This window comes from Rhamphochromis sp. 'chilingali', assembly GCF_963969265.1.
Source record: "Rhamphochromis sp. 'chilingali' genome assembly, chromosome: 13".
Lineage (NCBI taxonomy): Eukaryota > Metazoa > Chordata > Actinopteri > Cichliformes > Cichlidae > Rhamphochromis > Rhamphochromis sp. 'chilingali'.
In genome coordinates, this window is record NC_137940.1 from 31,135,996 (window position 1) to 31,163,096 (window position 27,101).

General features: G+C 38.2%; 1 protein-coding gene across 4 annotated transcripts; it reads left to right on the plus strand.

The window, feature by feature from the left end:
• On the plus strand, nt 1-25,992 carry klhl4 (kelch-like family member 4; the record flags this gene model as incomplete). 4 transcript variants are annotated; one of them, XM_080900963.1, is made up of 12 exons in its annotated part: nt 31-169; nt 4,658-5,667; nt 12,964-13,131; nt 14,083-14,219; nt 14,616-14,812; nt 16,890-17,102; nt 18,237-18,423; nt 18,567-18,791; nt 20,644-20,806; nt 21,766-21,978; nt 23,526-23,697; nt 24,071-25,992. In XM_080900963.1, exons 2-12 carry the CDS (start codon nt 5,207-5,209, stop codon nt 24,128-24,130), a joined length of 2,196 nt encoding a protein of 731 aa, XP_080757089.1. In that variant the 5' UTR covers nt 31-169; nt 4,658-5,206. The 4 variants fall into 4 exon arrangements, with proteins under 4 accessions (XP_080757091.1, XP_080757092.1, XP_080757089.1 ...); XM_080900964.1 differs by having other exon boundaries at nt 5,203-5,667; XM_080900966.1 differs by lacking the exon at nt 4,658-5,667 and having other exon boundaries at nt 26-169; nt 24,071-25,987.
• Between the last annotated feature and the right edge of the window lie 1,109 nt (nt 25,993-27,101).

Consider the following 27,101-nt stretch of genomic DNA (forward strand, 5'->3'; position numbering starts at 1 on the left):
AGGAGTTTCCTTCAAAAGAGGAAAGTGCCCCTTTCCTTTCTGGAGAAGCAAACAATTCTGTAGTGAAAGAGTTTGAGCAGTCATGAGGATCATCCCTGTTGGCCATTCATTTTAAAAGATCCTTCCACCATTGGAATGTTGAGGAATATACTTCAAATCAGTTTCTCAGGTAAGAAGAAAGATTACTAAATATTACTGTTTTGTAGATATTTGCTGTAATTTAACTCACACTGTCCCTTTTGCCAGATGATCGTTTTGCCAAACAATATAAACTGAAAGCATAAATTAGTTTAGATGCAAGAAGGGCCAATCATAAACAAGACGTATATTGCAAATATATGTTTTATGAAGTTAAATATATTTGTGATGAACATATGGAAAGGTAAAATATGTGAAGTGAATGTTGAAGAAATGAAATTATTCACAGACTGCCTATTGAAAGACCTTTGTCTTTCCTTTGCCAGACAGAACTAAATACTGTGTTCAAACCTGTCTAATAATTTCCTAAATAGTATGCCATAGTCCATATGTTTGCTATACAGCAGTCTTGTCTGCTTCTTCAGCCATAAAATCACACACTAAACACAATTTTCTGGCTTTCATAGTAAGTTGACAACCGAATTTCCTTTCTACATAAACTGAGTTAAGAATGTAATAGCAAACTATTAGGTAGTCTTCTGTTTTAAAGGTTGAAATCTCTATTGTGTGGAAAATCGAAGTGGCTTTTGGTGTGTGCACGTATAAGTGTACTTTCATGATTGTCATTTGAGTGCTTGTAATGAAGAGAGAACATAGTGTGTTAGTGTGTGTTTTTTTATGTTTTGATGGCATTTTCTTTGATTGGATCTTGGTAGTCTCTGCCCAACAAATCACATCACACATGTTGAGATACAAGCTCGTTCTTACATTTTCAAAATAAATAATTAGCTAGCATTCGTGATACATAATTAGATAGCAACAAACAAAAACAAGCAAACAAAGGAAAAGATCAAGGGATTTCAAGGAAGGCATTACATTAATTTAGTAGTTTGAATTTTTACACAATTTAATGTAATATATATCATTTAAGACATTTGACTGTCTGATCTTAATGTGACTGCTGCTCTAAACCGACCGCTTACATTCAGTGACTGACTAGGCATGCAGCTATGGTATGTGTAGTAGGGAGACAGATGTTGGACGATAATATAGTTGACCACGCCAATCTGGCATCTCACATTTCATGTGTTGTGCAGTGTACAGCTAGACTGTGCCCTTGACTTCTGTGCAAACAAAAGCAATGACCCATTGCGATGTCACTGTGCATTATAGCATACTTGGACTTTCTAATGTATTTTTTCATTAAGAATCCATTCTGTTGTCATGATGCATTATTGGTAGCATTTTGAAAAACTGTTGGATTGGATGTTTTATGAGACTTTTTTTTTCACACAACTGTTTTAATATTCCTTTAACACATCTAGTCAGGATACAATTCCCCACATCTGCACCTTGATTTTAAAAAAAATATCTTATAAAACATTAAATCCAGCTTCTAGACTAAGATGAATTAATATGTGGAGAATATATTTGCAGTGGAAAAGGGAAAATTTAAAGTTTCACTGAGTCCTGTCTAAGCTTCTGCATTCAAATTAGGAGAAAATCACTGTCTGATGTATTCAAGTAAGAAACTGTCTTGGAGAAAGTTGCATAGTGTTTTGAAAGCTTCATCTGTAAGGATATATGGTAGAGGGTGATGAAGAAGAGTGCCGCAGGTAGTTCTAGCTTGCATGCTAGTTCGCTTTCATGTTAAACTGCAAAGGAGAACATTCATTTCCAGCACTGTTTTGCTACTGAAACACACAATTGCACAATGTAGTTTTTGTTGGTACACATCAAAAGTTGTTTTTTCTTATAAAAATGACTCTTGTCTTGTAAAGTACATTAAAGGGTAGTGAAAACCTGGAAATTTGAATATACTGATGCAAATCTGACAACATATTTAAGGAACTTTTAATCCACAAAACCTTAATTTTAACTAGAGATGGACTGATCCGATATTACGTATCGGTATCGGTCCGATACTGACGTAAATGACTGTATCGGATATCGGAGAAAAATAAAAAATGTAATCCGATCCATTAAATATCAAAAAAGCACCTCACAAAACTTTCGACAAGGCGTAACTCTCCTCATAACCGTAGCACGTGGGAGCAGTGTGGTGATAGAGCGGCTACCAATCCGGCATTTCATCTCCGAGGAAGTGATCCCAGAGAGAAGTAAAGCAAGTGTGTAAGTTCATCTCTGAATGTTTGTAAAGCATTCCCGCGTTAAGCTTAACAACCGATATATGGAGCGACTGCCTCTTCTCTCCCCCTCCGTCTTCTGCTGCTACTTCAATCATGAAACTGATCAGTGATCAGCTGATCGGCTTTTCTGTCGCGAGTCCGTCTCTCTTGTTTGTTTATCTCCCAGAAAGAGGACACCAGCGGCTGAATAACAGAAGCACGTTTAAGCTTGATAATCTGTTGCTAGAATTTATTTAATATTACTTTCTAGACCAGGATTCTTTTCTACGTAGCTGACGGCTGGTAACTGTGCAGGGGCGGATCTAGCAAAGTTTAGCCAGGGGGGCCGATAGGGCATTAACAGGGAGAAGGGGGCACAAAGACATACTTTTCTTTCTTATTCTCATTTAAAATGTTGAGCTTTTATTAAATAATTATCTGAATCTTACACCCAAAGTTTTACTCTGATGTAAAATGAATAGAAGTCCATTACTGTATATAGTAACTATTAAGTCTAATATACCCTAGTAAGCTATAGTACTTTTTCCTTTGGGAAGGTACCATCTGTGCAGTCTGCAGTTCTGTTGAAGAACGATGTTGAATCTATTTAATTATTCTTGAAAAATAATTTATTTCTGTGCAATTATTTTCACACTGCATCAAATTAAATTTGATTACTTCGATTAAGCATCATGAGGTGGAGGGTGGGGGGTGGTTCCTTATTTTTTCGTTTTTATTTTTTTTTTGCTGGGAGTTTTAGAGCCCTATTAGTTAGGTTGCTTACTCTTTAAAATACCAGAATAGGGAGGATGGAGTAGGTTTAAGTTTATTAGATTGATCAGTATTGCTGAACTATGAAATATTTTGGGTGCAGTGCATTTTTTGCATACAGGTATAACAGAATAGCTTTAGTGTTTTGTTTTGTTTTTTTGTTGTTGTTTTTTTTAACTTGAGTATGAACTTATACAAAAAGCAGCAAGATATTAAAAAAACAGTTTTATTGATTAAAAAACACACTATATCGGATTCATATCGGTATCGGCCGATATCCAAATTTATGATATCGGTATTGGTATCGGACATAAAAAAGTGGTATTGTGCCATCTCTAATTTTAACAGATGAAAAGGTTTGGAGAAATCATTTTGCAAGTTAACTTTAGTGTATGGCTGTATGTTTGATCAGAGAAAATGCCAAAGCAATTAAGAAAAACTAATACAATATTGTACATGGCAGACCTCTGTTTTGTTTCTGCAATACATGTATTTTCCTTGTAAAGGTACATTTAGCTGTGTGCACTGATGGTAACTGACAGTGGAATTTTATGGTAGATTTAAAGACTCAAAGAGCTTGTTTTGAAATAGACAAAGGAAACAGACTAGAATTCTTAATCCTTTGATAATGTCATTGGCAATGCACAACCTCCTAGAGCAATATATTTAAGCATATTTTAGAGGTAAAAAGAAATTTAATATATGTGCAACTGCCCCAACAAATAACCCATATTTTAGCTCGAGCTGATCAAGGAGGATAAAGGCATTTTGAGAGGGTTTCCTCTCACTTTTTTGAGTGAAGTAAATATTGGGCATAAATACACAAAGACATTGCTGCATTATCATTTTCATCTATTTCACAGTAGTAAAAGTGAAACTTGTTGTAACTTTGTAATACAGCAATAAAATCTGTGAAAATAGTAGTGGGAAGCTAAGGTGCAAAACATTAAATCTGACTGAGCTATTCCATTGCAGAAATACATAAAACATCCTGATCCTATTCAGATAAAAAAAAAGGTGTTATAAAGTATTCACCACTAATTTTCCTAGTTTACAATGGGTAACAAATGAAATAAAAAATCTATAAATGCTGTCCAAACATATACACTGTTGTTCTGTCACTTTTACTTTGAAATATGTTCAAGTATATGTTAGAAAGGAACAGTAAAATATAATGCCTGACTGCGGAAGAAGGTTTGTAATGACCTTGAAGGCTCATCAGTATGTAGTCTTTTCACTTGTAATTATAGGGGGCTTTCAAGACAGTGAAGGGGAATATATTTTTTCTGCATGGGCACCTACATTGACACATTCTCCCATGAGATTCTGTTTGATGTGAAAATGGCAGACTGCATAAATGTGTGTATTAGTGTGAAATTAATTTCTCTGCCATTTAACAGCGTGAGGTGATATGTGGTGCTTATTTGTTTGAGATTAATGTATCTCATATTTTCTGTTTATAGACAAGCATGAATGTGCATCCACGTAGATTAATGTAATAAGAGCCCCTGCAAATGATCCTAGCATGTAGAACTAGTATATAGTAGTTAGCTAGCTTCCTGTGTTCCTCATTCAACAAGCAGTGATTTACTTTGTTATGGTGTGACCTCATCATCTAGGTTCTACGATACCCCACCTCCACCTCACAGCAAGAGCAGCCAGCTCACATACACATACAGAGAACATACTCATGGTCACACACAGAACAGAATCGAAGGGGTCTATGCAGAGCTGGAGAGAAAGAGAGAGAGAGAAAGAGCGAGAGAGAAAGCGAAACAGACGAGGCGAAGGGGAGGGAGTGTGGATCATGCATGTGCATTAACTCAGCACAGCAGCAGCAGCAGCAGCAGCAGCAGCAGCAACAAACAGAAACAGCAGCACAGGAGGAAAAAAGAGAAAGAAAGACAGAGAGGGGGAACTGGAGGGAGGGTTGTAGTCTAAGGCACAAGAACAATAGCTGCAGAGGACTGCTTTCCATCTCCACTAAAAGAACAACGGAGGAGTAATAGAAGGAGGAGGGGGTGGTCATGATAGTAATGAGACAATAACGGAAGAGAAGAGGCACACTGTAGTCAGTGAGGACTGAAACCAAGGCTCTTCTCTTCTCTGCTCTCCATGTTTTTGGGGACTCAACGTTCCCTTGCCTTATTCTCCAAACCCAGAGGAGGATGTCTGTGTCAGGGAAGAAGGAATTTGACGTGAAACAGATCCTCAGGCTTCGCTGGCGCTGGTTCAGCCATTCATCCCAAGGTTCGGCTGGTGGAGGAGGCGGTGGGGTTGGTGGTGGAGGAGGTTACATTCAGCAGGATGGCCTGGACCACAGAGGAACGCCTGTCCAGGGACGACTGAAAAGTCACTCGCGGGAAAGAGGTGTTGGAGGTCTCCGGAAGACTAACAGCCCAGTACACAGCATCTTGGCACCAACGCCAGGCCCCACACCTGTCTATGTCAGAGCAGGTCATCAATCATGGCATCATCAGCAGAGCACCATCCAAGGTTCCCAGGCCAGCGAAGATTCTTCAAAGAACAGTTCTTCTCCCAGTACAACAAGGAAAGATGACACAAACACTGGCCAAGAAGATGTAAAGAGTTCCACAGAAGACCCTGCAGAGCTGGAGGCCAGAGAAAGGTATGACTGTTATTAGGTGTTAGAAATTAGGAGACTGTGTAAAGTGCTATAACGGTCACTTTTGATCATATACTCAGTTAGCAGACACTGGTTATGGGATGCTCTTTTATAAATACATGATTTCTTCAGGTTTCACAGTGAAAATATAGCTACTGAATAAAATAAGCAACTGAAAAAAAAAGAAATATTACACATTAGGCAGTATCCCCTTGATTAAATTTTTAAAAAGTGTTTGTTGTTATCAGTAAAAAAAAGAGAACAACCCAACTTTAAATAATAAAGATATAACAGTCATACTTAAAAATGGCTAAACATTGTGAAACTGCATTTTAACTTAAATATTAGCTGTGCCATTATGCATGTAGATCCTCTAATTATGCAAAGATTAAATGAACTGCACAGCCATCATTTTCCAGTTTACTCAGGCTATTCAGCTTCTACCATGGCTCACCTGGGGACAGCTCACTCTCATTGTCCACAGCATGTTAGGCAGGATGAACCAATAAAACATCCTTTTAATTATTCATTGAACTGAAAGCTGAGGCTTTTCCTGCTCCTCTGACTGTGTTGTGGTCCAGGTTACATGCACAGTATTCCTTTGAAAGAGTGTTTTTGTTTTAACAAGGCACACTATGGCATTCTACTATAGAAATATAAAAGGATAGCCGGAAGGAGTGATTACATCACATAACAAGTACTGGACCTATAAAAAGAAGAAGCAGTGCAATCGCATGAATTATCTAGACTGCCGAGCACAACTACATCCACTTTATGAGCTAAAAGCTATTCAAGCTAGTGGCTGGTATATGATGTTTGATTTATTTTCTAGCAGAATGTTATTACAAATCCTATACTGAAGTGAGTTTTACAGCTATAAATCCTTCCCCCTGCCTTTTCATGTTGTGTTTTTCCTCTGACTTCCATGTGATCCTACAGCTTCTTCCAGGAAGTAAATAGGTTAGAGTTCTATATGTGTGTTGCTGTGTGTGTGTGTGTGTGTGTTTGCACGCGTGCACACACTGTCTGGCAGAAGACTAAAAGCACGTCATATTAAAGATGAAAAGACCAAGTTTCCTTTTATCTCGGCTGTGACATTCTAAGGTGAATTGGTCCTTAAGCATTGCTGATTTCTGTACGCTTTTGTTCTGTACACCTGGTGAGGAAGTGAACAATGAAAGTAAACCTTCCCCTATGTTTTTGTACAGAGCTCAGTGAGAAAAAAGCACCTAATTCCCAATACATAGTCTCTACCTACAGCCAAAAACGTGTCAATATGAATTGAATAGATATCACAGTCAGTGGATGGTTTGGTTCTCGGGGAAGAACATGAATAATTCTCAGCTAAGGTACAGTTTTGGAATCAATTCAACATCCTGCACTGTGTGTTGGCATAATTGGCAGATGTTCATATTTTTTGAGTCCCTATGTGTGAAAAGTGCATGCATAAAAGATGTGACTCACAGTAAAAATGTGTAACGGTCTGGCTCTCGGGGACCTTGAGTTCATGCTGGTCATGTAAAATACAGCACAGTCGTCACATTCACACGATTTTGAAATATTAAAATGGTTCTGTTTTTGTTGGAGCATATACTCTGCTCTTATGTGTTTGATTGTAGCCTTATTCATTTAAGACATTATCATGACTTATTTTACATTTTGTTTTGCCAGCCTAACCTGTGAAAAATCGAAACAGAACACGACTCTTCAGTACTGACAGACATTTCATCATTTCCCATGTTAAAATTCGCCCTGTGAGCAAATGCTTTATATGATGACGAGTCCAATATTTTTTGATCATTCAGTACAATAAATAGTTGGAAAGTAAAATTTAGTCGTGAGCAGTTATTGCAGAAATAAATAGGTGCATTGCATAATGCCACTTTTCAGTCACGGCTGTGCTTAATGGAAATACACCAACTCAATAACTGTGAAGGAGTACTTGCTGGAAATGACTTTGGGATGGATGTACGATGTAGCCTGGTGAATTACACCAGTGGCTGTGTCACACATCATGGCTCACATGTTCATCTGCAGCTAAGCAGATGTATGGATGTCACTGAGATATGCACATTCATTTACTCTACCAGCTGGGTGGCCTTATTATGTCTCACATCATAAATCCTTGACACATAATTTGTGACAATCCCTCAGGCTGAATCTCACAAATGAGTTCTGCTGGCAGTGAAAAACACAAAAGTTTGGCCTTTTGCTACAGCTAGGAAATACCTGTCAGTCATTTTGAGATATATGCCACTCAGTGACTAGTTTTCATTCATATAATGTCTTCGTCCCACCATTTTCTTTCATTCATAGTAGAATTCAACTCAGATTACTGTCAAACTGAATTATCTGGGAAATTCAATGAAAACTGTGCACCTCTTGTGGCTGTATATTTACAAGATTATATGTAATGTTGTTATACCAAAACATATAGAAAGACAAAAAAAACTGACACATGCAATGAGTATTTAGATAATAACACAAAAAGTCAGTGACACATTTATGCTGTGGTTACAAAACATTTGCTGTCCAAGTTACTTCTACATACTGTGTGTGGAAGCTATTGAATCAAATGTAGTGTAGTAAATGGGTTGCTGTTTCCCACACTTGCTCTTAATGCCCCAAATGCTGCATCTACATACTATATATTTGCTCTGTCCTCGTGACTCTCATCCAAATAGCTTCTTTCTACAGTTGACAGAAAATATATGGCAGAAGTTAACCTGAATGGAATGGAAACCCTGACCTTTCCCACATAAACACTAACAGTGGCTTGAGTCAGCGTGCTGTTACTATGAATGATATCTCAATTCCCTCTCCACCACCTTGGAAAAGAAATACCACCACCTTACCCCCTGTCAGCAGCAGTAATTCAGATATTTGTCCAGTTCTTCATAATGGCACAAGGCTTATTAGGTCTATGTGTGACACATCCAGTTGATGCATCCTTAAGATATTTGTAAACTGCAAAACACAAACTTTCTGTTGTAATCTTTAAATTACACCCGGAGGGTTTAGGTGATTGTGTTATTGCCTGTAATAAATTGTGAATGTTGTTTGCCCAATCAGCGTTCTGTATGCCAAAGGCAATCTTAGATGGAAGCTAAAGATGAAGCCAGAATTAACATAAAAAATTTCTTTGTGCTTTGAGCAATACTGAGAAGACACGCATTATGTGCCGCCCACATTTGGTAATTTCTGTTCAAATGAGACATGAATTTTTATGAATTTTCCGTGGATACCATAGAAGGGGCCATGACTTGGTTCAGCAGTTTCACTCATAGCACTTTGCACTGAAATAGATTAAGGAGGTGCAGACTGCGATCAGTTTTATAATTATGACAGACTAAAATATAAATCAATCACAATATGCACAATTACATAGCATTGGTAAGATTTAGGAAAATGCCACGTTTACCACATTTAGTGGCCCCCTTGTAAAGTATAGAAACTTTAAAGTTACAACTATAAACATTATATAACAAGTACCTTTAAATATCCAGTATATACAAGGTTCCATTGAAATGGTAAAATGGTAAATGGTCTGTATTTGTATAGCACTTTACTAGTCCCTAAGGACCCCAAAGCGCTTTACACATCCAGTCATCCACCCATTCACACACACATTCACACACTGGTGATGGCAAGCTACATTGTAGCCACAGCCACCCTGGGGCGCACTGACACTGCTGTAAGATCACTGACTAATTTATTTAGCCACGAACATCAGATTTATATAAATTATGCACAATCCACAATATGACATCCTCATACCTTATGCAAGTTAACCTGCCACCAGCAAAGCAGTAAGGAGATTTCTGCTAAGATCTGCACATTTTTTCACTTACAGGATGCCCCCAGCTCCTAATACACACATGTGCATGTGTTTCTACATTTGTGAGGACACTCATCTCTTACCCTTTTTGTTTTCTCTTGTTTTGCTTTCATGACCTCTGGGATCACTGAAAATATTTAGGGAGACAAAATATTATTGCTGTGCCCCCCCCCCCCCCCCCCCCCCCCCCCCACACACACACACACACACCCACACACCCTTCTGCTAACTGCATTCACCCTGGCCCATTCGACTACAGTCAGAGCAGATTTCACAAGCTATGGTGGTAATGGGTATGCCCACAATAACAATGGCACAGGAAGGAAAAAAAAGACATCACCAAAAAGCTGCAATCTTCAGTGACACGGGGGAAAAAAAGCAGAGAGAAAACTATATTTGTGCAAAAATATCATCTCAGTCTCGATGCCTGGATCAAGTTATTACAGCCAGTGTATAAAATCTTTCCAACATAAAGCCCAGTGGCAGTATACTGACTGTCAGAGTACAGAAAGAAAAGGATCTCATTGAATATATAGAGCTGGCACAAGCTGTATTTGTAGGAATTGTTGGATTTTCCACACAACTCAAGCTACTCAGTAGAATTCTGGGGAAAATGGCTGCTCTAATCCATTTTCAAAGATTCATTTCACATTTGGCACTCACATAGAGAGATGGAGTTGACATCAGTTGGAATAAGAACGAAAATTTCAACAACATATCTGACACATAAATTTATAGCTAAAAAGGTTTAAAAGCTGATGACAAAACTACATAAACAGTCTAACAATCCTTCAGGTATTTTAAATGACCTGCTGTCTATTATTATTTATTCATGTATTGTTTGCATGTATTTATCTGTATCTTGTGGTCAAAAGTTACACAATTGGGCTACAAGTCCTGACAAATGCAATAAATATTGCATTGCCTCTGCCTCACCTGCATAGTGGAATTTTTAAATATGCAGTGTCTCAGAAGCAATTAGTCACACTGTGGTGTGATAGCTCTGAGAGGGTGTGAGGAGCATATGACAAGACTTGGGTTGATATGTGCTCAGTGAAGGAAAACTGATGTAGTATAAGGTGTGATGATAAATAAGGCAGAATCTCCAATTCTGTTCTAGTTTTTCTTATTGTGTTTTGTCTTATTATTTAACTTCTTATAGTTTTGACTTTAAGTAGATGCAAAAAAAAAAAGCTTCAGTTTGTACAGTACAAAAGAAATCTGGATGCTCGCTGACAATGCGGCTTTATGTGGATTGCTTTGTAGTGTGCCTTGTGCAATGTAGAGCATTGTCTGTAGGGCAGCTTCTTTGGAGATGGGTGTTCTAGGGTTTTAGTGCCTCTATAAAAATGGGCTATACCTGTGATGATCCAGCCCACTATTGGAAGTAAAATATACACCTCAGAGCAAATTTACTGCTCCCTAGAATGTGATACCAAAGCAATTAGTGTCGGAGAGATTGGTAGGCATGAAAAATCCTTACAGCATGCCTTGGAGCCAATACAAAGGCAATGCATCTCAGTTTTATGGCCCAACTGTTTATTCAGTCTTGTTTGGTGTTCCTCTCCGAGACTCTGGAGTCAGTGGGGAATATCATGACAGGGCAATAAATTACATTTGAATTTAGCATAAAGTCTCCCAATAAAGCTTAGACCATAGGATATGGTATAACTAGTGTGCTGTATAAACAATGCCTGGATGGAAAATGTTTTAGCTTTTAATAGTGAAAGAGGAGAAAGTCACACGCTCGGCTGAAAATTTTTATGATATTAATCAGGATGTCAATAAAACGCCCTCCATCTTTCCTGCAGTATCAATCCCACTGCATGCCAATATATTGCTCTGCCAAGCTTTACAGGGTTTTCGGTTCATTTGTATTGACAAATCTGTAACTTCACTGGTTTATGCAGCTCTCATATCAGCATATGAGTAGTAATGAGCGGGGGACATAAAGTGTTGCTTAAAATAGCAGTGACATTTTTTTTCTTGAGCACTATCAGTCTTTACACAGTAGAAGCGCCATGAGATGACTGTAAATTCCCCCAGAGAGACGGCTTGGGTGTTTATGTAGCATAACAAACAACTCTAAATGTCATTGAGTAGACTTTTCCTGTGAAGGACACCAAAGCGACTGGGCTGCAATATTTGCCATGAGTGTGAGGGATTACTCGGATGCCTATAAAACAGCATGTAATCTAGCAGCCTATGGGGACGGGGACTCAGCCTTACCACAATGCTGTGAGGAACAGGCTGGTTCACTTGTTAAGTCGCTGTTTTTTTGGAAAACACACATGCACACCCAGATATGCAGAGGCACACAGGAACAGACAAAAAGGCATGCGCGCATTCTCGCTGCAAAGCTGTTGCATTGATTGTGCTGCTGGCTTGTCCCATTGGACTGCAGTGCTTAGTTATCCACTTATGTGTGGAGTTTAGTCCATAAGAGTTTTAATTTCAGCTTAGAGTGGCAAGAAAGATGCAGATTCACTGCAGGGAAAAAAGGATTCAGGAGTGCAATGTGTCCAAATAAGCTCTTTTGTGTCGTTGGTAATTTGCTGTTTATCTTGCTGTGTACAGCTATTTAATTTTGTTTTTAGTTCATATTTGGACAGATAGAGTTAACAGCAAGTGAGAGTAATACACTTTCTTGAATAATTTGTCACAGCGCTGCTAACTTGTGTTTCATGTCTTCTAGAAATGGAGTCGCTGCTCCTACATTGGTATTAGATTTCATAAATGACAAAATCATGCAAAAAAAATAAATAAATAAACAAAAGCAAATAATAAAAAAATCCAGATGAATGGCTGAATTAAACAGATCACAAGCAGATCCAATGAGTGAACACAATGGATCTGCTGATACGTCTATTCAGCAGCATATTTTTTCCCCATTTAAAACTAGTAGATTAATGTTTTTGCTTTGTTCCCTAGGCAGCTTTTGAAATTTAAAAAAAAAGTCTCTTTTAATTTTCTGATGATGGGAAAGGTATACAAACTCTGTGTTCACTGGTTTGCATCCTAATTTCTATTCCACTGTGATCTAATTACACCATTGCCCAGCCGTATTCCTGCATTACAGCTTATTCATGGACAAACCCTGTGATCCATTGCATGATGTTGTCAATATTGGAGCCCTTAGTTGAATGGCTGAATTAAAGAGATCACATGAAATCTCTTGAATGCTAAGAACCATTGTGTTCCCTCAGTGGATCTCCCTGCATATTGTGTCAGTTCATCATAAACAAACAAACAAACAAACAGACAAACATTTAAACATGCCTAGATTCCATACCTATAGGGAGGGGCAAACTATTTTTAATGCTGTGTTAAAAATGCAACATGTTGATTATACCGCACAGACTGTAAAGATACTGCAGTCATACAGTCAGGGTTAATTGTTTTTATATTTTTAAATTACACCACGTCTTTTTTCTTCCTCTCTCTTTGCTCTTCTTCCACAGGTTGGTTCTGAGCACCTTCTCCAGAATGAATACCAATTCCTCAGATGAGTTTTTCCAAGCCACAAACCATGCGGAACAGACATTCCGGAAAATGGAGACCTACCTCCAGCACAAGCAACTGTGTGATGTCCTCTTGATAGCAGGGGACCACAAGATACCGGCTCACAGGTTGGTGTTTGTGCCTCTGTCTGCTTTGATTTCATTAATTACTTACTGCTTTAGATCAGAGTTAAAAAGAAGCTCATCTGGATGCACTTCGTTAAGATAGCAATGCAGGCAGTCAGACTTTGGTCTGGACCACAGTTTGCAATAAATTTGGTCAGTTTGATCTATATGGGGGATAATTGGATGAGCTTTGAAATTCAAAGAAAGTCTCTTCTGATTTTCCGGTGACAAGAAAGGTATGCAAACTCAATGTTCACTGGTTTGCATTCTAATATCTCCTCCGGTGTGATCTAATTACACCATTGCCCAGCCTTATTCCTACATGGACAAATATTGTGATCCACTTCATGGCATCTCTTGACTGCTGAGAACCATTGTGTGGATCTGCTTGTATGTCTATCCACACGGTATATTATGTTAAGGATCTGGTACGTTCCACAGTGCCAGAAAAGAAGTATCTTAGTAACTTAGTTGCCTGAATTTTTATAGCTGGATTTTTAAATTCTACTTTCAGATACAATCATGTAAAGCAAAGTTTAAACCATAAAAATCCATATTAGAAACCGTAAGCGCGTGTGAATGTATGCTGACTGATTTATTCATTCACATTTCCTTCATGAATCCACAAGCTTGTTGCTTGAGCTTGCTAGACAAATTAGTTAACATAATTACAAGTCTGGCCATTGTAGCTATTAACATAACATACTGTATGTGGGATAAAATAATTTATCACAGGCTGACAAAGTGGAATCATACAGTGGTGGAAGGGGGCTATAAATCACTGTAAAATGGAATAAGTACACTGACAGTACATTATGAATATGGTGTATTGAGTCATGTGAGGCATGCTGTTTGTTAGGAAGCAGAGCTTCATTTGGGGGCATTCTTAAAACCACAAGACCATAGATCTCCCACCATGTAACCCAATTCATTGATCTTTTTTCTTTATGGCAGATTGGTCTTAAGTGCTGTGTCGGACTACTTTGCTGCTATGTTCACGAGTGACGTGAGAGAGGCAAAGCAAGAAGAGATAAAGATGGAGGGAGTGGATCCAGAAGCCCTCAGATCCCTGGTTCATTTTGCCTACACTGGTGAGTGCTTATAAAGACATTCACTAGCCCTTGTAAGTAGTTATGAGACTTCTGAAATGCAGCATGATTAAAATGGATCAATAAGACAATTCATCATAGAGCTGGCAGACTGGGCAGGACTTCAACACAAAATTGCTTCTTTTTTTTAAACTGGGCAAATGGCTGTTTGGGAAATATGCTTTAATCAAAATATCCACTTTTTACAGTTTAAAAGTTGTGTGGTAAAAATCATAATAATGGCTATCCTTGTAAAAGATTTTAAGTGATTTCATTATTAATGCTATAATTTAGCTGTTGATGCCTTTTATTTGATTCAAATGTTAATCGCAAAACTGCTTCCATGCAGTTTCGGTCATGTGTTGTTTTTCATGTAGTTTCCATGTTGTGACATTGCAGGTGTCCTTGAGCTGAAAGAGGAGACCATTGAGAGTTTACTGGCAGCAGCTTGTCTCCTCCAGCTTTCACAAGTCATCCAGGTTTGCTGTAACTTTCTGATGAAACAGCTTCATCCCTCCAATTGCCTGGGAATTCGTTCCTTTGCAGATGCCCAGGGCTGTGTGGACCTGCTTAATGTGGCTCATAACTACACCATGGTAGGACTATGAACAGAGCCAGACCACATTTTCGTGGTGGGCTGCATTATTCAGATCATAATAAATAATGGGATTGCACTCATCATTGCGCGCACGCACACACACACACACACACACACACACACACACACACACACACACACACACACACACACACACACACACACACACACACACACACAGGGGATTCTTTAATCATAAAAGACATAACTTTAATACGAATTTTTAAAAAATTTAGTTTCATTACTGTGCACTCACAGGAAGTAATAACCAACCGAGTTCCTGACACCGCTTGTTAGGATTTATTTGTTTAAGATATGCAATTACTCTACATTTCTGTGAGAAATATTCCTGTTGGATTAGGATTCACCCACATGTTCGTCAGATAATTTCTTGCTGGTCATGCAGAACTGACAGCACAAGACAGGCGTTATCTCCTAAAGGACATCTGCTCACTCTGTTTACACAGTCCCCATCCGAGACCAGGAGGTTAATCTAATCATAAAACTGCACAAGAGGCCCAGCTTCCTGTTCAGTAACGTCAGTAATGAGCAGGGATGTTCGGGCTTCCTGGAAGACTATCCTCTATCCCCTCAGCTGAAGATTTTTGTTTTGATAAGCTTGTTTTTTCCCATTGCAGCACGGCAGCTTCTGACACCGTTTTCCTTCATGAAAGAATACTTTAATGTTCAGTATATACACGTTTAATATTATATAGTGTCATATTGCAATATTTTTCCAGCTATAAAATACTTTGATTTCCACACAGGATTTCAATTAATACTTGACAATTTCGGTTTTGTAAATGAATTCTGATCTCAGGAAAGAATAAAGAGCAGTCTTTGTTGCAAACCAGTGCAAATTAAATAGTAATCAAAAGTTTTTGGAAGGTAATTTTCCCAGCCTCGCATTAGTTTAAGTATTAGTTTTTCAATTACTCTTTCAGTTAAATCAGTTAATATCCTGTGCCGCTGGTCTCGTTTTCTGAGGAGTTTACTTGACTGCTGTGAGTCTGCCAGTATCTACAAACACATCCTTTTAAATGGTTATGAAACAAACTTGGCTAAGCTTTCAATTTTGTTGTAAGCTCTTCAGCATTTGCAGTTACAAATTTATTGGTTTAACGCAATGTCAAAGATTGAGCTGGATTGAGTTCCTCCCTTCTCTTTAGCACCAGAGATCAATAGATGTCCCTCATTTCATTAAGGCTCTCCTTGCTAAGCTCTTAAAACCTGCCCTCAAAAGATAGATCGGACTAACACTGCAATGTGTTGCATGTTGATGATCAATAGCATGCTTGTTTCTGGTTTCATGCTTTCTACAGTGAACACTCGATTTGTTAAAGATTATAATGATGAATCCTTTACTGCTTTGTTTAAAGCATAAACAGTGCAGAAAAATGGCCAAATGTTGGACATACCATAGATGCACATATGAGCAGGAATGTTTTATATATCATCTCTAATGGAACTGCCCAGAGACAAAGCCCTTGAAGAGGTAGCCATGCAGTGCTTTAATATTGCCTGGGCTTCTGGCCAATAAATGGAAGATTAATCTTTAGAAAGGCAATAGAAAACAGCTTCCATCAAACTTGGAACTGGACACACCATTGGTGGGATTGTAATGGAGGTTTCCAGAGCCTGTTTTTCATTAAAGACTTATAAAGGCTTATTGGTATCATGTATGATCAGCAGAAAAAATGCCATATTAGCTTAAGAGGAGGCTTTTCGGAGCGAATGCTCTATACCAGATTGATTTGTAGTCTGTTGTTATGTGGATCATTTTATTTACTGAACTAAGTTAAACAGATGATGGCTTCATCTGTTCTTTGGAAAGAAATAATTTGAGAAATGGAGAGCGATTCACTGCGGTTATCGGTTATTGGAGATAAAGACCTTCAAACTGGCACTCTCTATCTCTCTTCACGTTCATTTTTCTTCACCTCTCTGTCCTTGTGCCACTTGGACCTCAGAGATGTAGAAACATACACAGACACACACAAAATGCTGCACCAAGCGTACTCCTCGGCTAATAACTGATGATTATCTGTCTCCTCTGCGTCTCCGCTATGTTCCAGGAACACTTCCTCGAGGTCATTCAGAACCAGGAGTTCCTGCTGCTCCCCACAGCTGAAATTGTTAAGCTGCTCTCCAGCGATGACATCAATGTTCCTGATGAAGAGACGATCTTCCAAGCTTTGATGATGTGGGTGAGGTATGATGTCCAGAATCGACAACAGGACCTTGGGGTGCTTCTTGCCTACATCCGCCTACCCCTACTTCCTCCACAGGTGAGACAGCCGATCAGGACTGTAAGTCGCTTATGCTTGTGTTAGAGCTTGTGACTGATGATTCGGATGGTACAAGTCAGCTTGGCTTCATTACAGAAGGTGTGATTTGTGATCTTTGATACTCTGTCCAGGTTGTAACTCCTCATTTTATAACTTTGTTAACTTAAAATGAATAATGAAATGAATAGAAATAATAACTAACACGAACACAGTTCATGTGATGTAAAATTATGCTGTATTTCTGCAAGTAAGCACTGACTTACAACTTGGTCATCTTGATTTAAATAACCTAACAGGAAACAGATAAGCATTTTTGACAGATATGAAGCATGAACATATCTGTTTTTTTTTAAATGGTATTTTATTTTCACTGACAAATTTGCTTTCCAAAAGTAATTATGCTCAAGTTATTTTTTTTTATTATCAGTATGCAGGAAAGTAACCTGCAGCATTATTGTTTGCAAAATGAAAAATATGTGGAAGATATGATACATAAGGTTTTTCATCCATGGCTTGGGAGATGCCATTTGCTGCGAGGCAAATAAACAACAGAAATGAATCATTGTTTTTTTTCTTCTTCTCAAAACTGGTAAAGTTCTTTTTAAGTCTCGCAGGCATAGCGGTATCAATGAATAAATGCAAAAATATATGAAAGTGAAATGTCTGAGAAAACCCACATAAAAAGCAACTTCACTGCAGTTTCTGTAATGTGCGGAAATGTAAGAGTGCTACTATTTCTCAGAATAGAAAGAAAAGTTTAGCTCTTCTGCAGTGCATTTACAAAAAAGAAGTAAAATCATTAAAATACAGTGTGTTTCATATGTCTTTGCTGTTTTATCTAATTGCAATAATTTATATAGTGACTTCCTTTAAAGTAATAGTTTGATGATAGACAAAGATTAGATAATTTTGTTTTTGCTTTCACCCCATTTTAATTAAAACATATCATAATCTTAATTTTCAATGCTGTTTTGCAGTTATATATATATATGACATCTTTTCCAAAGGGATTTAAAATCTACACATTATATTACAAATACCATTCCACAAGAGAGATTTCTATAAATACCATAAACATTAGAAATTTTCGGCACACATTATAATGCAGCTAATTTTTATTTTCTTGAAATATAGCTCCTTGCAGATCTGGAAAACAACAAGATGTTCTCTGATGATCTGGAATGTCAAAAGCTGCTAATGGAAGCCATGAAGTATCACCTTCTACCTGAAAGACGCCCAATGTTTCAGAGCCCAAGAACAAAACCTAGGAAATCCACTGTTGGTGCACTTTATGCTGTCGGAGGAATGGATGCTACCAAAGGTATCCGACATAGCAACTTACTGAAAAGACTCTGAAGATGGCTTTGCCAGATGTATAAAAAAGAGAGAGCTAGCTTATACACAATTGTTCTAAGTGTATGGCAACACAGGTTATCTAAATTGCGGTATTTTGTTTTATTTCAGGCTCTACCACCATAGAGAAGTATGACTTGCGAACAAACACTTGGGTCCAGGTTGGAGTCATGAATGGGCGCCGGCTGCAGTTTGGTGTGGCAGTGATAGATAATAAGTTGTACGTGGTTGGAGGGAGAGATGGACTGAAGACGTCCAACATGGTGGAGTGCTATAACCCCATCAGCAAAGTGTGGTCCACCATGCCCCCAATGTCAACACACAGACATGGGCTTGGTGAGTGATTGGCATATAACTGGCCAACAGCATATTGTTATTTACATTGGCATTCATGCATTTTTAGTAGCATTATTACTATGTCTGTGTTCTGAAACTTACTTGCCTTTCCATGCACATACATGGAAAGAAAAATGTAGGAAAAACATGCCATACTTCTTTTTCAAATGGAAAGCTATAGGTAGGAAGAGCAGCAGCAAGCCTTCCATACAGAACAGAACAGGAAGCAGTGATAACAGCTCTGATGCTGGTTAAATCAGGCACAGTATAAAAGGAGGACCTAGGGTAGAGGTGGGTTGCAAAGTAGCTTGCAAATGCCCAACAACTGTAGGAAGTTAAAAAAAATATAAATAGCACATTGCATATGAGATTTCCCAAATGAAAGCATTTCATCAGCTGAACTCTTTGCTACTGTAGGCTGGCACTGAGATCATCTTATCTGCAAGGACTGTGGTTGAATTCAACTTTGTGACTTTGTCTTGAATATTATGCTGCCTAATGCCAACTAACTGGAATGATCATTTCATTACAAACTGCAACCCATCAATTTTCAAAAAAAAAAATTCATTAACTGCTTTTATTTCATGATGAAATTTTTTTTTACAAAGACATAACACATATGGTTCTATATGTTTCAGGTTTCAGCTCAGTTAACCAAGCAGATTTTTTGAAACACCAAAGAGGATACATATTTAGTAAGGTCACAATTGGTAGGCTGTTAAGAAATTTTTTTTTTTTTGACATATACCTTTGATATTTTTTCCATCCCACTATCAAAGCTTGGCAAGCTGTGCTGGCCCTGCTCTTCCTTACCCTTCCCTGCCCAATAAATCTCATATCAGAAGCATTTTGATTCACAGTTGAAACACGTCTGGGTAACAGAGGAGGGAGATCTTGTCAAAGCATTCAGCTCACTCACACAGTGTGGTCGGAGGTATCAGCAAGCCCAGGAGATCACACTGTACAGATTACCTGCGCTGTCTTTGATCTTTCACGTACCAAATATCTCTTGGTGCTTTGCTTATCTTGTGCATATTTTCATTCTGAATATGTTTTAACTTAGTGTCTACCAACATCCCCGCATAGCCATTTCCTGCTGTGTGCTTTATGGGTAAAGAAAAGGAAAAAAACGTGTTGTTTTTTATCCCCAACCCACAAGCCAGTAATAAAAAGAAGCCTCACTACAAGACCAGTTTTCATTTGACAGTGTTTATGTCACTCGAGGTTCTCTGAATGCGGTCTTGTCCTCATGTTTCCTCTAAATAATTGAACTCTCACCAAAGGAAATAAGTGTTTTCATATAAAAATCCATTGTGCTAAAGCACCCTCTGCATTGACGCTGGTGGAAATAACCATTCCTATGTGACTGGGGGACGAGGAATAACAAAGCAGTTTTATAGTCTTCCTGTTTTCTGAATAGCTTTGGCCAGCTGGTTGACTCACTCTGCTCTGTTCTAAAATGAGAAACGTATCTCTGCTCAGACTCTCTAAGAATAACATTCACTTGGAAATCTTTGGACTTCTTTCACTGATTATTCTCTTAGATGTTTTAAGGTTTCTGTGTTCGAATACCTTTTTCATGTAATTTTGGCAAAAATGTTTGTTTCATTTAACCTCAGTGAGGTAAACACATGAACATTTGAAACAATATAATTATGCAGACAAAATCACACATGATCAAAACACGCATATAAAATATTAAATATTCTCTTTATTTCGTTATATTTATAGTAGCAAATATTTATAGCGTTTGATTTTTTCATATGCAGTATCTAATGGGACAATTCATCTTATTTATCTTTACAGCATTAATTGTTTGGATAGCATTCATTTCTTATTTCTATTTCTGCAGGTATTGCTGTGCTGGAGGGTCCCATGTATGCCGTAGGAGGCCATGACGGCTGGAGCTATCTCAACACGGTGGAGCGCTGGGACCCACAGGCCAGACAGTGGAACTACGTGGCCAGCATGTCGACACCACGGAGCACTATGGGAGTCACAGCACTTAATGGAAAGTAAGTTGCTATGACCCCCATCTTTGTCTAACCTGTTTGACTATCCCATCATAGCCTTTTAATTAAAATGTGCAACCTTAAACTTTAATGCAAAGTGTGCTATTGTATTTCCGCTTGTCTGCCTCTGAAGCCATTGCCCTCTGCAAATTAGTACTAAGAAGGCAGACATTTGCAGGCAATTCACACTTAAAAAGGAAGTCTAATTGGAGTATGCTCTTTTTTTAGGGTGCTGCCGTCCATAAATTCTACTTTTCTACTTGACTGAAGTAAACTTGCATATAAGGATAGCACAGTTAGTCTTTATTCCTGCACCTCTTAGTCAGTTTTAGCTATTGATTTGCTGGAACAAATGTTTTTGCAGGCAGTAAACTTGCAGCTGGATTTGAGCATGAAATAAAACAAGTATGGTTGTGTAACTCACAGTGCAGTGGTCCAGGAAAAGCTGGAGCACAGTATTAATGCACTATTAGTTCGACAACATTATACTTCCTTTGTGGTCTGCGTCAGATAAACTCCAAGGTGGCTGTGCAACAGTGCAGCTCGGAGCAAAGGCTGCTCTGATTAGTGTGGTAATTTATACAGTATAATCTAGACTCCATAAATGCAAAACACTTGATGTATTTGTATGTATTAAATACCTTACAACACAATTTAAAAGTAAATTAGGCAAATAACAGACCAGCTTTCGGCCTAATTTGAATATGTTTGTGTGCTGAAGTAGAAAAGAAGCTGCTGCTCCTTTGAGCTACAAGCTACATTTAACCCACTGATGTTATCTTTTCTTATCTAAGAAAACTATCTTTGAAAAACGTTCTGCTCAGCACCGTATCATCTACAATCTGTCTTACTATCACTGTTCTGATAATGTTTAGATAACAATTCTGTTTCGAAGCACGCAGCGGCTACTCATTTGTCGAATATTCGTTCATAATTTTGCTTAATTTACTCGAATCTTTCAGACTATTTGCAGTTGGTGGTCGAGATGGAAGCTCCTGTCTTAGGTCGATGGAGTGCTTTGATCCACACACCAACAAGTGGAGCATGTGTGCACCAATGACCAAGAGACGAGGAGGAGTGGGTGTAGCAACATACAACAACTTCCTGTACGCCGTGGGAGGACACGATGCCCCTGCTTCCAACCACTGTTCTAGACTCTCCGATTGTGTTGAGAGGTCAGTAAATGCACGTCCTCATCTCCAGAGTACACAGAAGACAATGGTGTGTTTGGACTGATGTTCATTGAACTCAGTAATGGGTGGGGTCAAGTTAGGAAAATTTCTCAAAGGAACAAAAAGGAATTCCTCTTGATCCCCACCCTGTTCCTGCATTTGGAGACATGTCTGCATTACGCAATACCCTATTGTAGAGACCACTGTTGCTACACATGGTTTTACGTTATAGTATCTGGCACCATCTGGTGGCCACAATATCCTCTTTAGTCCAAACCTGAGGTAAACCCATTGGCGTGATTTAAATACACGTAACTGTTTTTTTTTTGTTTTTTGTTTTTTGTGATAAAATACAGATATCATTTTTTCTAGGACATCACATTTTACTCAGATATTTATATATATATTCCCTCTTGTCATGGTGATGCACTGGTCAGTACTGTATAACTTTAGAGGTTTATACCTACTGGTTGAGTAGGTCCTTTCAAGAGGCTGAAACTCCAGATACACCCCTAGTACAAAGAACAACTTTACTGTTCTACCCACATGTTTCAGCCTGTAGCTGAAACAGCCTGTAGCATTCTGGTATTATGCAGTTCTTCCACGGTGAGTGTGTCTCACAAAGATAAAAGGTTGTGCAAACAGAGTAGAGATGTCTGGCACAACTTTCAAGGTACACAGAGCAGAGCAAAAGTTGAAAGCGGTACAGTGTTGTTCTTCCATGAAGAGCAAGTCTAAAAAAGATAAAATGTTGCAAGGCTACAGGCTGAAATCTGCTGGTCAGGCAATAAAGTTGTTCTTCATACCGCATGTGTTGCTGGAGCTTCAACCTCTTTAAACTTTTGTTCTTTTCTTTGCACCTTATTAGCAGATGAAGTTGTGAGTAGAAGTTTTCAGTCTTCAGTCTTCCTCCTACAGTCCAAACACACATTTGGTAGATTAAGTGGTGATTATGTACTTGTGTATATGGTAGTGTGTAGTTCTCTGTCTCTCTGTGTTAGCCCTGTGACCTGTTCAGGATGTACCTTGCCTCTTTAACTTTGCCAACTGGGATAAGTTGGATGAGCCGTTCGATATACATTGTTACTGATGTACTTTTAACAAGCAGCACACAATACTTAATAATAACAACCACAATTCACACTTTTTTCCCATAGTGGACGGATTTTTAAACATTTGAGTGACTGTTTTGTTCATAAGCATAAAAAGTAAATCAAATGATGCCTCTTAACTTCCAATATGGACAAACAGATGAAAAAAAATCTTTCTGTGGAAAATTCTGTCTGATGAGTCAAGTTCTCCCTGGACCGAGCATCTGCCAGCTGCTTTTGGAAAGACAGCTTTGTCTTTTGCTTTAATGTTTCACTTTAGTTCTCTGTGACCATTCAGACATCTGTGATTAAACAGGAGGAACATAAGGCCGTTCCAATTAGTGGGGATGAGATGCTGTTAGACTGACTGAGTAAATGAACTTTTAGAGAAAATGTTGTTTCGCCATACTGAGTAATGTAATGCAAGGCCAGTTGTTCAACCAAATATTTTAATTACAGGTATGACCCAAAGACGGACACCTGGACCACCGTGGCTCCCCTCAGTGTTCCCCGGGATGCGGTTGGTGTTTGCCTGCTGGGTGACAGACTTTATGCAGTGGGCGGATATGACGGCCAGTCGTATTTGAACACTGTGGAGTCCTACGATGCACAGAACAATGAGTGGACTGAGGTAATTGCATTAACTCAATTTAATGAAACTGCAAAAACAAAGTTATGAAATATATTCCTACTATTTTAGATTAGAAAAAGTATGAAAAAAATCCAGCGGAGAAAAATAAATAGTTTAAAAAGTTATAAAAAGAATAAAACTTTAATAGAACTGCAGATATTTTGCTAGAACAGTTACAACCAACATCACCGCTTCAGTTAAATCTGAAGTGACTGAATCCTATCAATATTTTATAGTTGCTTTTCTTTTTGCATGTTTTTTTGGTTTAAATCTTGACCCTTTGACCTCCTTACCAGCATGAAGTAAAACAGGATTTTTTTAAAAAGCCATCCTTACATGAAAGACTGATGTGTACCTCTCTGTCTTCCTGTAGGAGGTCCCTCTTAACATTGGCAGGGCAGGCGCCTGTGTGGTGGTGGTGAAATTGCCTTGAGCGTTTTGTCTCAAAACAGCATGGGTAACAAATGAGGGAGCAGCAAAGAAGAGTGGACAAACAAAACAACAGATCAAGGACGGTTCCTTTGAGAGTCATGCTTTTATTTTTTCTTACTTTAACTCGCCTCTCCAGAATTTTCAGAGGGAAACACAGACAGAGCCTTGCCCATAAACCAGTGTTGCTATCATTAGTGGACATGCCTGCCCACTGGGAAGGACTTGTTCAGAAACTGGAATGCACTGCACATTCTTCACATTCTCGACCAATCAAGAATTTTCATAGACTCGGCCAAGCTGCGGAGAATCAGCGCCAGGCCTTTGTTGTACGGCTTTGTTATACTAGTTTTATGAAAAGTGATGTGAATGTCTGCAAGATTACATTTAAAACTTACAGTCTGAACAAATAAGCCAAACTCCAGGTTAGTTTACATTTCTACGCAAACATTTCGTACCAGTACCATCTCACACAATATATTTTTGGGATTAAATCTCCATTTATAGCCACTATAATGAAAATTGTTGTAACAAATAGAAATAACTGTACCAGTGTCTTTCCTCATGGGTGGTCAGAATCACTTCTGAAGCATAGGAGACCACTGTGAACACTGAGGGTTGAAGTAAAGCAATGAAATGATCTTTTTTTTCTGAATAAAATATTTAGACGTTTTATTGCTTTTATTTTGCTTTTTTTAAGCCTGTAGCTAAAAAACACCAAAGTCATTTGCTTGTTTTAGATGTCTTGTTACTAGTTACATGTTCTAAAGGTTTACAAATTTGTGAATTACAGAAAAATATATCACATTGATATTTCACATTGCTGTACAGATTTTTGTGAACTTTCTGAAATGACATTTGTGTTTATAGGATCATGCCTAAACCAGCGCCCTCAGATCACTACAGTCATTGCTGTTCATTTGGCTTCCTTCCTGGGCATGCTAGCCGAGTGAATGTTTCGTTTGATTTACATAATATTATATATGACGATCATTACCGTCCTGTCTGTATTTTTAAGGATATAAGACCTTCTGAGTTACATAGATCTTTTTTTTTTTCATCACAAACCCTTGCAGTGGAATCAGGTGCATCTAAACCAGCTATGTGAATCTATGACAGCTTTTATTTTACACGTTACCTGCAGCACTAGGAAACCTGATTGCCACAGCACTTCACTATTGCAAATGTTTCGAATTTTTACATTTGTAGTTGGTATATCTGTTTAGAAAAACGAAACATTACGACCTTCTTCTTAATAATTTGTAACTGTAATTCGAACACGTTCTGGGGCCAAATGCTAATGTTTTTATCATAATTTTGTACAGCATGAGAACCAATAAATAAACTGACTTCAGTCTTCTCTGCATGATCAAATCCATGTTTAGAGTTGTGGCCCCACACCAGGCACATTTTCATTACTCTTGTTGTTCTGCTTCAAGTAAACATAACCGATTCTTTGACTAAACAGGCTTGGAAGCTGCTTTGATGTCTGTCAGCGTTAACCTTAGTTTTGTTTTCGCTGCAGTGCCCTCTTCTTAAATCAAGCAAGCATGTTTGTTGATATTGCTGTGTTTTTTCAATCTCCCATCAACAGAATGAGGACCAAATGCTTTTGCTTGCCTTTGTTTTTTCCCCATTGTTTACCCTTCAAATAGTCCCTTCAACCCACCATCCTCTAGCTTGTTTGGTAAGATTTCAATCACTTTCGCATACATAATATTGGCTTATGTGTCCACGTGTGCACTTTTTTTTTTTTTTTTTTAAATTTTCAGGAACCTGTTGGTGATTTTAAAATACACAGCATATTAGACACATAACAGGAAAAAAATCCCTTTTGCACTTTCCTTTTTTTCACGTAATGTAAAGATTAATCGTCTTCTCTAGCTTTCTATTTTTGTTTATCTGCATCTTTTCCTGCCAGAGCTCATGAGGGAAATCAATAAAAGGATAATAGCTTTGATCTAAACTCACCTCTCAAAGTAAAATGTGGAATTCCTCAGTATATATCTGTACATTAATTTGAGATGCAGTGCTGTGGAAATATGGGGCCATGATGATTAGAATTACTTTATTCAATTTGGTCCTGCGAAGATTGCAACAAGATGCAAATATACAGAATTCTGTATACTCATCTCATAGTTTACCTCAGTATTGCCTAATCTTTAACAGCACCGTCAGACTAAGCTGCTTTACCAAGTCAATCTAGTAATAGGTTAACAGCTGCAGTACACACATGGATACACACTGAATTGGCTACGTGACTGAACTAAGATCCACTGCCTCAAATCAAAATTTAATTCTAGTTTCAAGGGCCCAAGAAAATGTGTTTGTGCCACAACATGTTGCTGAACACCTCTGGAAAAATATATAAAATATTAAGATCCCAATGGGTGGAGTAGCTTGACTGTTTCTGAGCTCAGCCGAGATTCGTGCAGATTTCAATGCAGATTTAAACAATGAAATGTTTAAATTCGCATTCATTTAGCTGAAATGCAATGTTTAGCATTTTCACGCTGCACATTTCCATGCTGACTCTACTCGAATACATGCTTTGTTGCCTGGTTCCTCTGCTTCTGAAGCATTGCGAAAGAGCCGATAAAACATGTATGACTTATAAAATGTACTTAAAGCTCTGAGAAAAAGAAAAGTGGATTGTATGCACCATGAGAAAGCACAGCACAAGGTAGTAATGGGGGATCAGTTTGCAGTGCACATGTTCCAAAAAGCATTTGCAATGCAATATTTAATTCACTGTTTTCTCAATGAGGTTTAGAGACAAAATATGGAATATGCATCCCTTGCTTGAGTTTTGTTCCACCAGTATCTTGCACGCATACTGTAGGCTCTTGTACGGTGAGGTAATTCTATCATAAATTATCAAGAGAGGGTGCTGTTGCACTGCAGAGGATCTACTTACTAAGGCTAATGGCAAATCAAAATCTCCAATACCATTACTGTTCATAATAAATGTCAAC